Below are 18,353 nucleotides of genomic sequence, written 5' to 3'. Positions count from 1 at the left end.
TAATTCAGCCAGTGTCTGATAGAAGCATAGTGCATTGATATGAGCTTTGCCATCCCTCTTTGTCTAGACAGGAAGAGAAATATGCAATTGCTACAAAAAAAGTGTATCACTTTACTTGCGCTGAACATGAAATTGGCCCCTAAAGTAACTACAGGTAGAACTATGGAGGTTACAAGTTCCTGCCTGTTTGATGTCAGGGTTTTGTCAAGTTGTTCCACACTTAAGGAATCTACAGTGAATATCCTTAATGGACTTTGTGCACTAGTGCACGGTCCATACCAGAAAGGGTCTCACATTTTAACGCACAAAATTGTCCAAAATGTTTTGGTGGAATGGAAAAACGAAATTCTAAGCAGTCCAGCTTGAACAGCTCTGATTGATTGGCTACAGACTAGTGTTGTCCCGATACCAATATTGTGGTAATGGGACTAAAATGATTTTGATACTTTTCGATACTTTTCTAAATAAAGGGGACCAGAAAAAATTGCATTATTGGCTTTATTTTAACACAAAATCTTAGGGTACATTAAACATATGTTTCTTATTGCAAGTTTGTCCTTAAATAAAATAGTGAACGTACTAGACAACTTGTCTTTTAGTAGTAGGTAAACAAACAAAAGGCTCCTAATTTAGTCTGCTGACATATGCAGTAACATATTGTCATTTTCCATTCTATTATTTTGTCAAAATTATTAAGGACAAGTGGTAGAAAATGAATTATACATCTATTTGTACATTTACTGCTAATATCTGCTTACTTTCTCTTTTAACATGTTCTATCTACACTTCTGTTAAAATGTAATATTCACTTATTCTTCTGTTGTTTGGATACTTTACATTAGTTTTGGATGATACCACACATTTGGGTATCAATCCGATACCAAGTCGTTACAGGATCTAATATTAGTCATATTCAAAGTCCTCATGTGAGTTTATAAACATAATATAATTTTTTTTTTTTAAACGAAAGAAGATGTTGTGATGCCAAAAAATATCGACGTAACCATAGTAGTATCGACTATATACACTCTTGTACTTGGTATCATTACAGTGGATGTCAGGTGTAGATCCACCCATGGCATTTGTTTATATTGTGACGCCGGTGAGCTACGGTGTGTGGTGAAGCATGTTTAGCTATTCCTCGTCCTGCAGGGATGATACTTGTAAGAAACTTTCTTTATTTGTCACCATGGAGGCGAGGATTAGTGATTTAGACAGCGGGTGGACTTTAGCCGCTAGCTAGCTAGCCATATCTTTTAAAGCACCTCTTCCAGATTTCGTTTCAGTGTTATAGCTTCACCTTTAGCGTTAGTTTTTAAGCCAAAATGCGTCCATTCTCCCTTTTCTGTCTGCTTGTAAGTACTCCGCGATTGTGCGCTGCCGAACATGCTCCTCTGCTCGTAAACCAGCAATGACACGACGTGATGACGAAGGGGGGGAAGGGTTTGGACCGGTTCTTTTCAGAGGCGGTAGAGTACCGAATATGATTCATTAGTATCGCGGTACTGTACTAATACCGATATACCGTACAACCCTACTACAGACATACACTTTCCTAAGTTTCATGGATACAAAATATCAGTTTGACATCTTCATTGGTGAACACATGAGAAACAATTTTCCGTGGGTAAGTCATCGAACAGTTTTGTCGCTTACACTATTTAGCTGTTGGTGTGAAAGGTTACAATGCAATCATCAGCACTATTAATGCTGATCGAGAAGTTTCCTCCTTACTATTAGAACATCGGTTCTGTCGCTGCCTATAATTGGAGAGAGGCTGTTATTTCTGAAATGTGAAAGTATCCTGTTTGTCGTTTTGAGAGAGAAACGCACAAGAGAAAATTAGAGTAATAATGGCGTTTGTGTTATACTTGGTGAGGTTGGAACCCAATAGACGAAGGACAGTCTCTGTCTTTGCAATTAGGGTCTTTATCAGTTTGACAGCTGAACAAACCGAAATCATAGAATTAAATGGATAGCCCCTCAAGATGCAGCAATGCCTTTTTGAGGCGGTCCCAACACAAATACAGAAAAAGATAAAAAATACATTACAATAAAACACAGCAAATACACTGTTCTACCAAATGAAACACCTGAAAGTGACATGGGTCGTTATTAAATCACAGTAACTGTGAACTGGGAAGGGTTGAGCATCTGCTTGCATAATTTCCTTGCACTTACCGGTGTATTTATTAATTACAAAACCCATCTGTGTGTAACGCCTTTCAATTTCAATTTGGGTTGTGTTTTCAGGTGGGCCGTAAAGGTCGATGAATATTAGAATTATGTGCGATGGCAATGGTGTTTTTGCGTCTGCTCGTGTGAATCAGCCAGCTGCATAAAACACCCAAAGGAAGCTTTTCAATAAAAATGTTTGTTCTGTTGATTGATTTAAAGGGCACCTATTATGCAAGCCCAACTTGTCTTACCTAGTGGTACCTGTTTTTGTGTATTTGGGATCTGCATAATTCCCAAGGGGAAGATATTTATAAAACAATCTTGCATTTCCTTCATACTTCCTCCGAACGAGCCGTTCGGAATTTGCCCCAATTGTGACGTTGGGATTATCCATAGCGGATTATCGATATATGGTCGACATTTACCTGAAGTGCTTTGCGCGAGTTCGTTCTTATTGTAGTCAACAACGTTCCTACTTTATTCTCTGTTTGTAGGGCAGACTGGCTAATACATGCACATGCATTCTACACTGTTGCCAGTTCTAATACAAATTAGTGTATAGTTCAAACGTATGTCCGTCAGTAGGCTCCATTTAGAAGCACTTAAAACTACGACAGAAGACAAAGTCAAAGTGGAGCCACGTAAATAAGAGGCATCCTGAAAAGACCGTGATGAGACGATCAGAAACAGCTTGAAGATGGTCTTTCAAACATAATCCATGCATAGTTTTGACCAAAGAACCACCATTACATGTTATGTCGACCACAAGGAAGTGTTTTTAAATGTAGAAAATAATTCATATTATGACCCCTTTGGGTGATGGATCGCTTGCCCACCGGATGAAACATCCGAATCGATTACTCCATTCTCACATTCATAAATGTGCAGACAAATAAAGGCTCAACAAAGGACTTATAGGGTTTAGAAATTACTATCAGTCATCGCAAGCGTTCAATATTTAGTAGTAAGAGCCATACAGAACATAATACTGTTTCATTTTAGTTCAACCACATGCCGGAATACTAGAGTTGCAGTGTTTTGCTTAATTATGGTTAAGTATGTACCATATTTTTCGGACTATAAGTCGCAGTTTTTTTTCATAGTTTGGCCGGGCTCCAGTGCGATTTATATGTTTTTTTCCTTCTTTATTATGCATTTTATGTGCGATGGCGGTATAGCTCGGTTGGTAGGGTGGCCGTGCCAGCAACTTGAGGGTTCCAGGTTCCATCCCCGCTTCTGCCATCCACGTCACTGCCGTTGTGTCCTTGGGCAAGACACTTTACCCACCTGCTCCCAGTGCCACCCACACTGGTTTAAAATGTAACTTAGATATTGGGTTTCACTATGTAAAGCGCTTTGAGTCACTAGAGAAAAAGCGCTATATAAATATAATTCACTTCACTTCACTTCACATTTTCGGCAGGTGCGACTTATACTCCGGTGCGACTTATACTCCGAAAAATACGGTACCTTGGTTTTAAAGGGATCATATTATGCAACACCAACTTTTCCTACTTGTTTTTTGTGTATTTGGGATCCCCATAAGTACTGAAATGTGAATCCAAACCATGGTACCATGGCGCAAATATTAACCAAGCACTTTTGCCTCTTTCCAAAACAGCCGTTTGTAACTTGAGACAATTAATTGTGACATATTTTGCCTTGGTTAGGTCAGCAGATACCTTCATACACTAGATGTTTAGCCAAAAAGCTTTTCACGAGTTTGCCATTTGTATGAATTTTTTTATAGAATAAACATTTTTATATAGGATAACCCGGTCACAACATTTGGTACACCTGCACACTCTCCGATCAATTAAATTTTGCATAAAAAAGCAGCTAGTAGCTGCATTTATGTCACCGCATGCCACACGCCAGTGTTATTATGCACATGCCAAGATTAGATGACAATGGGACTTTATTTGACCTTTTTTTGTGTTTCTTCATAGCCTAAATTAGAGGTGGGGATTCTCCTCTGCCTTACAGTACCGTATTTTCCAGACCTTAGGGCGCACCGGATTACAAGGCGCACTGCCAATGAATGGTCTATTTTCAATCTTTTTTTCATATAAAAGGCACACCGGATTATAGAGCGCATTAAAGGAGTCATATTATTTATTTTTTTCTAAATGTAAAACACTTCCTTGTGGTCTACATAACATGTAATGGTGCTTCTTTGGTCAAAATGTTGCATAGATGATGTTTTACAGATCATCTTCAAGCCGCTTTCTGACAGTCGCTTCAGGATGCACCATTTTGTGGGCGGTCTTATTTACGTGGCTCACCTTCGGCAGCGTCTTCTCACCGTCATCTTTGTTGTAGCGGTGTAGCGTGCAAGGACGGTGGTGGAAGAAGTGTCAAAAAATGGAGCTAACTGTTTTAATGACATTCAGACTTTACTTCAATCAGTAACGAAGCAGCATCTTCTCATCCGGAAACAACAACAACACAGAAAATGTGTCCCATAAAAAAACGTCCAAGTTCCTTGGGTGAATAATGTAAACTCACTACACCGGTATGTTTTAGCGCTTTCATGGCGAGTTTACTGACAGATATAAGTAAGGACTTTACACTTGGCATTATTGGCTTTATTTTAACAAAAAATCTTATGGTACATTAAACTGTTTCTTATAGCAATCGAAGAACAAGTTTGTCCTTAAATAAAATAGTGAACATACAAGACAACTTGTCTTTTAGTAGTAAGTAAGCAAACAAAGGCTCCTAATTTATCTGCTGGCGTATGCAGTAACATATTGTGTCATTTATCATTCTATTTTGTCAACATTATGAAGGACATGCTGTAAAAATGTATTATTAATCTACTTGTTCATTTACTGTTAATATCTGCTTACTTTCTCTTTCAACATGTTCTATCTACACTTTTGTTAAAATGTAATAATCACTTATTCTTCTGTTGTTTGATACTTTACATTAGTTTTGTGATACCACAAATTTAGGTATCGATCTGATACCAATCATACATTGGTCATATTCAAAGTCCTCATGTGTCCAGGGACATATTTCCTGAGTTTATAAACATAATATGATTTTTTTTAAAAGGAAAAAGGATTTTGTGACGATGAAAAATATTGATGTAATCATAGTAGTATCGACTAGATACGCTCTTGTACTTGGTATCATTACAGTGGATTTCAGGTGTAGATCCACCCATGGCATTTGTTTACATTCGGGGTGCTAGCTTTCTGTTCGCGATTAGCTATTGTATCCTCCTACGGTGTGTAGTGAAGCATGTTTAGCTATTCCTCGTCCTGCCGGGATGATACTTGTAAGAAACATACTTTATTTGTCGCCATGGAGACGATGATTAGTGATTTAGAAGTAGCTAAAACACTGCCGATTGCGACTGGACATTAGCCGCTAGCTAGCTAACCATGTCTTAAAGCACCTCTTCCTGAGGGCGTTTCAGTGTTATAACTTCACCTTTATCGTTAGTTTGTAGACCAAAATGCGTCCGTTCTCCCTTTTCTGTCTACTCACAGTGTCTGCCTGTAAGTATTTTGTGATTTTGCGCTGCCGAACATGCTCCTCTGCTCGTAAAACCAGCAATGTCATGACGTGACGACGCGCCGACATGAGAACCGGTACTTTTCAGAGTATAGTACCGTTTTTGATTCATTAGTACCGCAATACTATACCAGTACCGGTATACCGTACAGCCCTAGTCTAGTGTATGGCCTGTGCCCAACTTTCATTAAGCCCCCCATGTGACGTCTCCCGGCGCCATAGCTGACTGGAATGGAACGTTGGTATCATGTTTCCACTACTGTTGTGGCGAGTGAATGCAACACAACCAATGCTGGGCTGTACTCCGATGCATACCAACCTTAAGAATTAACGTCATGATCTGCAGATTGGTTTCTGTTGACCATAGTCTGTGCTACTTGTTGATATTTTCTGCTGTTGGATCGATTTGCGTGTAATATGGCATCACTCACATTCTCTCACCTTCACTGGTGTGATCAGAGGTACGAGTAGCGGAACGCCCGTCTATAAAGTGCGGTGTGTTCATTTTAAATCCGATTTCAGTCAAATTAAAGCCTTTAGATCTTGTGGCTTCTATTTAAATCTAGGGGATCCAAAAGGTCATAGTTCCAAGAATAGAGCTGTCAGTTAGCAACAGCCTGTCTGCAGGATTGCATTGATAGAGGTGGCCTCCATGAGTGCTTCACTAACCACGTCTGCTCCCGATGGTGTCTCGTTTAATTATCTGCTTGCTATGCAATAGCTGGTCTGCTCAGATAAGTGTCGGTATTAGATTACCAGGAGCACATGCGCGGCTCATCCGCCGGCGCTTCAATTTGCAGCCTCTGTTGCCTCGAGCCCAATTACGCTGGTGTTTACTCTCAGCTCCTGACCATTGTGGTATTCCAGCCGTTTAATGTGGCCTGTTTTGCTTAGGAATGCTTCTATTGTGTTTCAGATCAATTTCTACTCTTTTATTTTGTTGTGTTTTCTGTAGCAATAGTATAGATTAGTTGAGCTTCATTATATTCATACAGCCTTTTGTGTACTGTATATAATAGGCCCTTATATTCCATTCCACAAGGCTGTTTTTTCATTTATTTTCCGTGGATTAATGTCAACAAAGTGCAGTAAGTTTCAGGCATCCAAAAATGGGGGTGTGAAACTGACATTTGGTGAGTATCACTTTTTGTGATAGTTATATTCAATTAACCACAGAGTCTCCTATAGTTGCTGGGTTAGTAGTCTACAAAATAAAATAATTGCCAGGATATCTGTAATTAGTGCCGAGTCAAGAAAACTTTGGCATCAAAATCTGTGCCTGTAGGCAACCACCTGATGATGATGTTTATATTTTTATTTCACTCAACAACATCGCAGGACATGCATTTAAAGTATCAAGAGTGGTTAGCATCCAGCTGCTTTATTTATCTTTGCATGCTCCTTAAAATGTTGGTAGCGCTCCTTAGCTGTGACCAAATCTACTGGGTCGAAAGTATACATACAGCAATGTTAAATGGTAAATGGGTTATACTTGTAAAGCGCTTTTCTACCTTCAAGGTACTCAAAGCGCTTTGACCCTATTTCCACATTCACCCATTCACACACACTCACACACTGAAGGCGGGAGCTGCCATGCAAGGCCCTAAACACGACCCATCAGGAGCAAGGGTGAAGTGTCTTGCTTAAGGACACAACGGACGTGACAAGGTTGGTAGAAGGTGGGGATTGAACCAGAAACCCTCAGGTTGCTGGCACGGCCACTGTCCCAACCGCGGCACACCGTCCCATGTTAATATTTGGTTGCATGCAAAATTCACTACCACTTCTTTTGACAAAATTGGTGCAGTTCAGCTAAATGTGTTGGTTTTCTGAAATTGACTTGTTTCTTCAGCATTGTCCACATGTTCTCAATGCGGTTTAAGTCAGGACTTTGGGAAGGCCATTCTAAAACGTTAATTCTAGCCTGATTTTGCCATACCTTTACTACTTTTGACTTGTGTTTGGGGTCATTGTCCTGTTGGAACACCCAACTGCGCCCAAGACCCAACCTCCGGGCTGATAACTTTAGGTTGTCCTGAAGAATTTGGAGGTAATCCTCCTTTTTCATTGTCCCATTTACTCTCTGTAAAGAACCAGTTCCATTGGCAGCAAAACAGGCCTAGATCATAATACAATCATCACTATGCTTGATGGTAGGAATGGTGTTCCTGGGATTAAAGGCCTCACCTTATCTCCTCCAAACATATTGCTGGTTATTGTGGCCAAACAGATCAATTTTGGTTTCATCTGACCACAGAACTTTCCTCCAGAAGGTCTTATCTTTGTCCATGTGATCAGCAGCAAACTTTAGACGAGCCTTAAGGTGTCGCTACTGGTGCAAGGACTTCCTTCTTGCATGGTAGCCTCTCAGTCCATGGTGATGCAAAATACGCTTGACTGTGGACACTGACACCTGTGTTCCAGCAGCTTCCAATTCATTGCAGACCTGCTTTTTGGTGGTTCTCGGTTGACTCTTGATCATCTTAACCAGTTTTCTCTCAGCAGCAGCAGCTTACGTTTTCTTCCTGGTCGTGGCAGTGACAAAACTGTGCCATGCACTTTATAATTATGAACAATTGTCTGCGCAGTTGCTCTTGGGACTTTAAGCTGCTTTGAAATGGCTCCAAGTGACTTTCCTGACTTGTTCAAGTCAATGAGTCGTTTTTTTCAGATCCGTGCTGTGTTCCTTTGACTTTCCCATTGTCGCGTTTGTAAGCGAGTCTAATGACTGCATCACATGAGCCCTATTTAAATGAGCTTAGAGAAGTCAACAGGTTTTGTCAATCATAATCACTCACATGAAGTTAAAAGGCCATACCATTATAAGCTAATTTGATTTGATTGTAACTTTTCTACATCACCAAAATTGATAATGTATGTTGCTGTATGTATACTTTTGACCCAGTGGATTTGGTCACATTTTCAGTAGACCCATAATAATTTCATAAAAGAACCAAACTTGATTAATGTTTTTTTGTGACAAACAAGTAATGTATGTGCTCCAATCACTCTATCACAAAAAAATAAGAGTTGTAGAAATTATTGGAAACTCAAGACAGCCATGACATTATGTTCTTTACGTATGAAAATATGAACATTTTTGGATTACGACTGTATATATAATTTTATAAATATATAAAATAGGGATGTCCCGATCCGATATTTGGATCGGATCGGCCGCCGATATTTGCCAAAAAATGCGCATCGGCAAGGCATGGGAAAATGCCGATCCAGATCCAGTTAAAAAAAAACAACTCTGGTCCGTGTTTTCCAACGCACCGATTTAAATAATACATTCCACTTTTCTGCTGCTCCCTAATATCCGTTCCGCATTTTCCAGCACACCTTCAACACATCCACAGGTCTGTGGATTCTCACGCAGTTGCTTTTAGCTGCTGGCATTACATGACAGGCTCTTCTCACTCTTTCCTGTGTCTCCCTCTCACAGACAGCAAGCGCACCTTCTTTCACACGTCACATACTGTCACGTCATACGTCACATACGTATACCCCCTCCCCGAGCAGAGAGGTAGCAGCATGGCTAACGTTAGCTGTGATGCTAGCGCAGCCGTGCTAGCAACGTTCCCTCTAAGGTGCTCGCCTGCGCACTGTTCAAGCGTCCTCTGCGCACGGCAAATCTATGCCACGCACAAAATCTAATTAAAAAATAAGCGCATAACAATTTTCGACACACGGACACGACAGAGAAAACAGTTTTCGTCATCATTGTTCAAATATTGTAACGTCTGTCGACGCTTATCTCCATTCGGTGCCACACGTCCACACCATCAAAATGCCGAGGCAAACATTTCCAGATCAACACCGTACGAAAAAATTTGTGATTTTTTTATTTGTGATTTCCTTCTCTGCATGAAAGTTTAAAAGTAGCATATATTAATGCAGTATGAAGAAGAATGTTTTCATGTAGACACATAGAATCATCATACTGCTGTGATTATATGCATCAAGTGTTCATTCAAGGCTAAGGCAAAATATCGAGATATATATCGTATATCGCAATATGGCCTTAAAATATCGCAATATTAAAAAAAGGCCATATCGCCCAGCCCTAGTTCAATGATGCCATTTCTGTTTGTCATGTATAATTTTGTCTATTTTGTGTTTATCCTTGAATAAACAGGTCAGTTTCTTGTTACCAACCATTGTGTATTATTCAAACTCCCCTAATTCAGCTGGCTAGTTGTTATCAAGAGTACTAAAACCATTGTCAACATGATTCTGACTACTAAGTAGGCTAAATAACTTTAAACTTTAATACATGCTCGGATAGGCCAGTATCGGTCAGTATCGGTATCGGATCGGAATTGCAAAAACAATATCGGTATCGGATCGGAAGTGCAAAAACCTGGATCGGGACATCCCTAATATAAAACATACGCAGTGGTAGATCTTGCTTTGGGATTTGTCTGAGACCAGGGAATTTGGGCTCGAAAAGGTTACCCAAGAGGGCTAGGCTACAGGATAGACCTGCCAAATGGGAAACGTTCTCTGCATGCTTGTCATACAATTTTACATTAAATTTTCAATGATAATTATGTTAGTAAGTATTTTGTCTTCCAACTTTCCCTTGCACTCTAAATCCTTATTAAAATTCAAAAGTTATTTTTGAGTTTTTAAATTTCCTAAAACGGCTTTTTTCAACACTCCAATAAATGTGCCATTCTGTTTTTTAGGTTTATGTAAATAAAGAGTAAAAAATAAACACCAATCCCAACGCAGTAGCTGTGGTCGGTTGAGGTGGCTGCCAAATCAGAGAGTTTTGGCCAAAAGGACATTAAACTTTTAGAATGATGGCGTATTTTAGTGAAAGAAACATACTTCATTGCCTCACAGGTGTCCATTCTTAACTTTTAGGTTATGAACTTCAAACTGTTTGGTTTCTGATAACAAGCTGCAGTTTTTTCATTTACTCTAGGGCAGGGGTCGGCAACCCAAAATGTTGAAAGAGCCATATTGGACCAAAAATACAAAACTAAATCTGTCTGCAGCCGCAAAAAGTGTAAAGCCTTATATAAGTGTTAAAATGAAGGCAACACATGTTGTAAGTGTCTATAATAGTTATATTAGCCTACTATCAAAATGACTGTGTCGCAGGCTGATGCAAATTTCCGTTGACAGAAATGCTGAAATGTAATATTTATTCTACACATTTTTACAACATTGGAAAACATTAGTAAAACTGAGGCTTTTCAGATGGTGAGATAACTTCTGGAAATTACTGGCTTAGAATGGCCAAAGGTATAGATTAGAGATGTCCGATAATATCGGCCGATAAATGCGTTAAAATGTAATATCGGAAATTATCGGTATCGTTTTTTTTATTATTGGTATCGTTTTTTATTTTAATTTTTTAATTTTTATTAAATCAACATAAAAAACACAAGATACACTTACAATTAGTGCACCAACCCAAAAAACCTCCCTCCCCCATTTACACTCATTCACATTCATTCACACAAAAGGGTTGTTTCTTTCTGTTATTAATATTCTGGTTCCTACATTATATATCAATATATATCAATACAGTCTGCAAGGGATACAGTCCGTAAGCACACATGATTGTGCGTGCTGCTGGTCCACTAATAGTACTAACCTTTAACAGTTAATTTTACTAATGTTCATTAATTACTAGTTTCTATGTAACTGTTTTTATATTGTTTTACTTTCTTTTTTATTGAAGAAAATGTTTTTAATTTATTTATCTTATTTTATTATTATTATTATTATTATTATTTTAAAGTACCTTATCTTCACCATACCTGGTTGTCCAAATTAGGCATAATAATGTGTTAATTCCACGACTGTATGTATCGGTTGATATCGGTATGGGTAATTAAAGAGTTGGACAATATCGGGATATCGGCAAAAAGCCATTATCGGACATCTCTAGTATAGATGTGTGTGTCCAAGTTAAAGGAAACGGAAACTACAAATAAAATGACCTCAAATATACCTAAAATACGAGGCATAATGATGCATTATGTACATACAGCTAGCATAAATAGCATGTTAGCATTGATTAACTTGCAGTCATGCAGTGACCAAATATGTCTGATTAGCACTCCACACAAGTCAATAACATCAACAAAGCTCACCTTTGTGCATTCGCGTACAGCATAAAACGTTGGATGGACAAAATGAGACAAATGAGTGGCATGAAACACGTCTTTCTGTGGCAGCATCAAGGAAACCTGTACATGTAAACAAACTACGGTGCGTTCAAGGACTACGGAAATCAGGACAAAATGGCGCTTGCCACATCCTCTCATCAGTGAAGCATGTTTAATATAAACCGTGGGATTTCTAACAATTAGGAAGGTTTGTGTCATGTTTGTCCTCCTACAGAAACCATATTAAAACAAAACATATATATTTTTCCTCATCTTTTTCCATTTTCATACATTTTTGAAAAAGCTCCAGGGAGCCACTAGGGCGGCGCTAAAGAGCCGTTCGTGACTCGAAAGCCGCGCGTTGCAGACCCCCGCTTTAGGGCAATAATAAAGTTAAAGTACCACTGACAGTCACATAGTCTGCATTTGACCCATCCCCTTGTTCCACTCCCTATGAGGTGAGGGGAGCAGCGGTGGCCGCGCTCGGGAATCATTTTGGTGATTTAACCCCCAATTCATTCATTTCATTTTTTTTTTCATTTATTTATTTATTTCAGGCAATGACATACAAAAGTACAAAGTTGACAACACATAATAATATAAATTAATATAGTGCAAAAGGTAATGTATAGTATGTAATGCATGATTGTCCAGTTTTGCCTGAAAGGGAGTGGGAAGAAGCTAACTTATTTAATCCCACCCCCAGTTCTCCATTCAGTGATTATTCACATGAGTTTCACTCTTACTTTGTTCAAGGATTATAATACAACTGTTGTATCATAATTGCATTACCACAGGTAACAATAATTATTACACTCTAACAACAATTTGTATCAACAATGTAGGAAAAATGAATATACCAACAATGGTAATAGACACAATGCCAACAATGGAAACATTGAGCACATGTTAACACTTTGAGACAGACTACAACAGCAGGTCAAATTAAAGACCCTCATCTCTATATTTTAACCAGACCCCATGTTTGTATAATAGTTTAAATCCATTTATAGTTTGGCATTGCTTGTGTTGTAAGTCCAGTTTGTTCCATAGTTTTACTCCAACCCTTGATGCTGAGTGCCAAGCAGGGAGGTAATGGGTCCCATTTTTATAGTCTTTGGTATGACTCGGCCGGGATTTGAACTCACGACCTACCTATCTCAGGGCGGACACTCTAACCTCTCTGGACACTCTAGCCTCCTCTGGACATGCAATGACTTCGGTCAAACTCATCTTTGTCCGTCACACTCCTGCTTTGTGCGTGTGATGTTACAGATAAAGTTACATAATGAATACTTAATGGGCAGTTGAACCCTTCCATGTTAGTGCACCACCCCCACCACCCCTCCTTCCCGGGACCTCATACAAAGGCTTTTCTTCTTTTCTTCGGACAGGACAGACTTACTTGAAAGCCCCCAAAAAAAAGTACACCAAAAAAATGCACCGGCCTTTCTTAAGAGAGCACAACATATTTGAAAGCCTCTCTCACGCTGCCTCCACTCATATCGTTCTTCATATCCCTCCCACCACATCTTTCTCACTCCCTCTCCTCCTGTCCCTCTCTTCATCCCTCGCCCGCGTGCGCCGTGCCGCTCCATGCTCAGCGCGAGGCGCACAGATGTAAGTTTAATCCAGGCAACGCTCGCGGAGTCAGCAAGTAAGAAAATGAGGTTGTCCTCCGCCAACCAAGCAGGGGAATGAGTTTCCAGCGGCAGGCCTAAGTGGACTTGGTGTCAGGTGTGAAGATCTTCTCAGCTCATGGTTTGGGATCTTATTCGTTTGTGTGCAAATCCAGCTTTGAGCTCCGTCTTGAGCTCTGTCCGTCAGCCTTTCATGAGCGTCTGATCTGATGATGAAGTGAGGAGGATATCCAGAAGACACCCGCATGAATCGAAGGAAATATCATCCATGCTTTTATTTACAGTCTGTGTAGTTTTTGATTTTGGACAAAACCAGCAGAGACTTTCCATCTGACCTACCACATTTGTGTCGGTCTTCTTCAAGGGGAAATTAGCTTGTCAGTCCATTCATCAAGAGTGTGACATTTGCCGCCAGACCCAAGACCACCTTTAAGACCAAACAGCCTTGGGGTCCACAGGAGCCTCGCTCTTGCAGCTTTGTACTTTGTCCAGACTTTGGTGCTGACACGATCCACAGTCAGGATGCAAGTGTCACTGGTGTGCACCGACCACCGCGGTGGTGTAAGCCGCACCACGGAGGACCGGCTCAACCGTCAGAACGCCAACAGCCCGGGTACCGGTACGCGCAACAAGTTCCGAGCCGTGGCGATGGTGGCTCGCAGTCTGGGCCAGCTGTCGGTTCAGAGTATCCCTTCTTCCAGCGAGCAGAGCATTAAGACCGGCATGAAGTATAGGTATGAGCGACTGTGGAAAAAGTGGTGGGATGTGTTACCTTTTCCGTGTATTGTGCCTTACTTCTGGACCACCAATTATCATCGGTACATAATTATTATGAACAAGTAGGAATAAAACCTGTTAAGTTTACAGCCACAATCCGTTTCCACAGCATCTTAATTCATGCGACCTTAAACTTTAACTGCCTTCATTCACTGAATTACTTAAATCAGGGGTCGGCAACCCAAAATGTTGAAAGAGTCATATTGGACCAAAACACACAAACAAATCAAATAAAAATAAAAAAAGCCTTTTATATAAGTGTTATAATGAAGGAAACACATGATGTAAGTGTCTATATTAGCTATAATAGCCTACTATCAAAATGACTGTAAAAGTCTTATATAAGTGTTTTATAATGAAGGCAACACATGATGTGTCTGTATTAGCTATATTAACCTACTATCAAAATGACTTTAAAAGTCTTATATAAGTGTTATAATGAAGACAACACATGATGTAAGTGTCTATATTAGCTATAATAGCCTACTATCAAAATTACTTTCAAAGTATTATATAAGTGTTATAATGAAGGCAACACATGTATAGCTCGGTTGGTAGAGTGGCCGTGCCAGCAACTTAAAGGTTCCAAGTTCGATCCCCGCTTCTGCCATCCTAGTGACTGCCGCTGTGTCGTTGGGCAAGACACTTTACCCACCTGCTCCCAGTGCCACCCACACTGGCTTAAAAATGTAACTTAGATATTGGTTTTCACTATGTAAAGCGCTTTGAGTCACTAGAGAAAAGCGCTATATAAATATACTTCACTTCACTTCATGTAAGTGTCTATATTAGCTATAATAGCCTACTATCAACATGACTTTAAAAGTCTTATGTAAGTGTTATAATGAAGGCAACACATGATGTGTGTGTCTATATTAGTTATAATAGCCTACTATCAAAATTACTTTAAAAGTCTTATATAGATGTCATAATGAAGGCAACACATGATGTAAGTGTTTATAAGATATAATAGCCTACTATCAAAATTACTTTTAAAGTCTTATATGTGTTATCCATTGCATTCGGTCTCCCCTAGAGGGGGGGGGGTTACCCACATATGCGGTCCTCTCCAAGGTTTCTCATAGTCATTCACATCGACGTCCCACTGGGGTGAGTTTTTCCTTGCCCTTATGTGGGCTCTGTACCGAGGATGTCGTTGTGGCTTGTGCAGCCCTTTGAGACACTTGTGATTTAGGGCTATATAAATAAACATTGATTGATTGATTGATTGATAATGAAGGCAACACATGACGTAAGTGTCTATATTAGCTATATTAGCCTACTATCAAAATGACTTTAAAAGTCTTATATAAGTGTTATAATGAAGTCAACACATGATGTAAGTGCCTATATTAGCTCTGATAGCCTACTATCAAAATGACTTTAAAAGTCTTATATAAGTGTTACAATGAAGGCAACACATTATGTAAGTGTCTATAATAGCTATAATAGCCTACTATCAACATGACTTTAAAAGTCTTGTGTTATAATGAAGGCAACACATGATGTAAGTGTCTACAATAGCCTACTATCAAAATGACTTTAAAATTCTTATATATGTGTTATAATGAAGGCAACACATGATATAAGTGTTTATATTAGCTATAATAGCCTACTATCAAAATGACTTTAAAAGTCTTAAATAAGTGTTATAATGAAGGCAACACATGAGGTAAGTCTATTTCAGCTATAATAGCCTACTATCAAAATGACTGTAAAAGTCTTATGTAAGTGTTATAATGAAGGCAACACATAATGTGTCAATGTTACATGTAACAGCCTACTATCAAAATGACTGTGTTGCAGGTTGACGCAAATCTTCATTGACAGAAATGTTGAAATGTGATATTTTTACAATATTGGAAAACATCAGTAAAACGGAGGCTTCTCAGAGGGTGAGATAACGCCCGGAAATTACTGACTTCAGAATGGCCAAAGGTATAGATGTGTGTGTTCAAGTTAAAGGAAACGGCAGGCTGTCTTCTTCTAATGGATTTATTACAATTTTGGCAACCTGGGTAACGTTTGCTGTGGTTTATAACGGCACACAAACAACTATCAGAAATGCAGCCAATATTACATACACATAATGTGTCATGAGACATGCAAATATACATTAAATACACAGAGGCCATAAGTAAAGGACATATAATGAGCTCAAATATAGCTACAAACAAGGCATAATGAAGTAAACACATTACGGTGAGTTCAAGGGCCGCTGAAATTAGTAGGACAAAACGGCGCTTGCCAAATACTCATCAGCGAAGCATGTATAATATAAACAGTGGGATTTCTAACAATAAAGAAGATTTGTGTCATGTTTGTCCTCCTACAGAAACCATATTAAAACAAAAAAATTTTTTTTTTCCATTTTCATACATTTTTGAAAGAGCTCCCGGGAGCCACAAAGGCGGCGCTAAAGAGCCCGATCCCTGACTTAAGTCTTCGACTGAGAGGCTTTTATTCTGAAAGTATGGACTTTATGTTCTGTTTGTGTCGACATCCTACCTAAAGAGACCGTTGTGGATTCACATACAGCATAAAACGTTTGATGGACAAAATGAGACAAAGAAGGAGTGGCATAAAACACATCTTACCTAAAACACATGCTACCTAAGGGGACTTTAGGTAGGATGTGACTATGACTATGACTTCTCCATGTATTATACTGTAACCTGTAGGCTAAATGTGCAAGCAGACACAAAATGTTAACAAATGATTCCTCTTATCTTGATGTATATCTAATATAACTGTCTAATATTGTGTTTTGTCCTTAATAATATAAAGTCTTGACTGTAAATTACATTTGTGGCGCCCCTCTACCGGTTGTGGTCAATAATGCTTTGGAAGACATGCTAAAATACATGTATTACTCACAGTTTAAAATCATGACTTACGGGCAATTATTTGCCTATTCACCCTCACTGACGGTGTGTTTGACGGTAGCCGTCTTTTTTTAACCAGTCTTCCTCAGATCCCATTCGTTTTTTGGACACCTTAAGGTTCGTACAAAATTTGCCGGTGATTTGGCTGGGTGTTTTGTAGAGTGTAGTGTGAGAAATTTCAAGTCAGTCTGACTTATGTGAGGGGACTCTGGGGTTATAGAACAGCTATTTGTCAGAAAATTTGACTTACAGTCGTGACCAAAAGTTTACATACACTTGTAAAGAACATAATGTCATGGCTGTCTTGAGTTTCCAATAATTTCTACAACTCTTATTTTTTTGTGATAGAGTGATTGGAGCACATACTTGTTGGTCACAAAAAACATTCATGAAGTTTGGTTCTTTTATGAATTTATTATGGGTCTACTGAAAATGTGACCAAATCTGCTGGGTCAAAAGTATACATACAGCAATGTTAATATTTGGTTACATGTCCCTTGGCAAGTTTCACTGCAATAAGGCGCTTTTGGTAGCCATCCACAAGCTTCTGGTTGAATTTTTGACCACTCTTCTTGACAAAATTGGTGCAGCTAAATCTGTTGGTTTTCTGACATGGACTTGTTTCTTCAGCATTGTCCACAGGACTTTGGAAAGGCCATTCTAAAACCTTAATTCTAGCCTGATTTAGCCATTCCTTTACTACTTTTGACGTGTGTTTGGGGTCATTGCCCTGTTGGAACACCCAACTGCGCCCAAGACCCAACCAAGGTAGAATCCTGAAGAATTTGGAAATAATCCTCCTTTTTCATTGTCCCATTTACTCTCTGTAAAGCACCAGTTCCATTGGCAGCAAAACAAGCTCAGAGCATAATACTATCACCACCATGCTTGACGGTAGGCATGGTGTTCCTGGGATTAAAGCCCTGACCTTTTCTCCTCCAAACATATTGCTAGGTATTGTGGCCAAACAGCTCAATTTTTGTTTCAGTTAATAACAAAAAAAAAAGCTCCAGGGAGCCACATAAATTAATAGCACAGGTAACACAGTAACGCTGCATGTTTTGACACATTTTCACCATTGTGTGTGCAGCGGAATCAAGCGTAGAAGAGTAAATGTACACTGTGAAAAGCACTATCTTTACTTCTTTTTTTTTAACGCCACTTCCAACTGTACAATCATACTAATAATTAACATTGTGAAGATAATACCTCTCCAA

At 39.2% G+C, this 18,353-nt stretch overlaps 1 protein-coding gene across 6 annotated transcripts in view; it reads left to right on the top strand.

The window, feature by feature from the left end:
* The window catches only part of kcnab2a (potassium voltage-gated channel subfamily A regulatory beta subunit 2a), a 216,074-nt gene that overhangs the window by 124,859 nt on the left and 72,862 nt on the right, over nt 1–18,353 (top strand). Inside the window, exon 1 of one of the 6 annotated variants that reach the window (XM_061938788.2) lies at nt 13,150–14,208. The exons of the other annotated variants lie outside the window; for them this stretch is intronic. Within the exon in view, the coding sequence (XP_061794772.1) occupies nt 13,997–14,208 (212 nt within the window). The 5' untranslated portion in view covers nt 13,150–13,996. Of the gene's footprint in view, nt 1–13,149; nt 14,209–18,353 lie in introns of those variants that run through there. 6 annotated transcript variants of the gene reach the window in all.

Source organism: Nerophis lumbriciformis, linkage group LG03 (assembly GCF_033978685.3).
Source record: "Nerophis lumbriciformis linkage group LG03, RoL_Nlum_v2.1, whole genome shotgun sequence".
In the NCBI taxonomy this organism is placed as follows: Eukaryota; Metazoa; Chordata; class Actinopteri; order Syngnathiformes; family Syngnathidae; genus Nerophis; species Nerophis lumbriciformis.
This window is presented reverse-complemented; position numbering and strand designations above follow the sequence as displayed.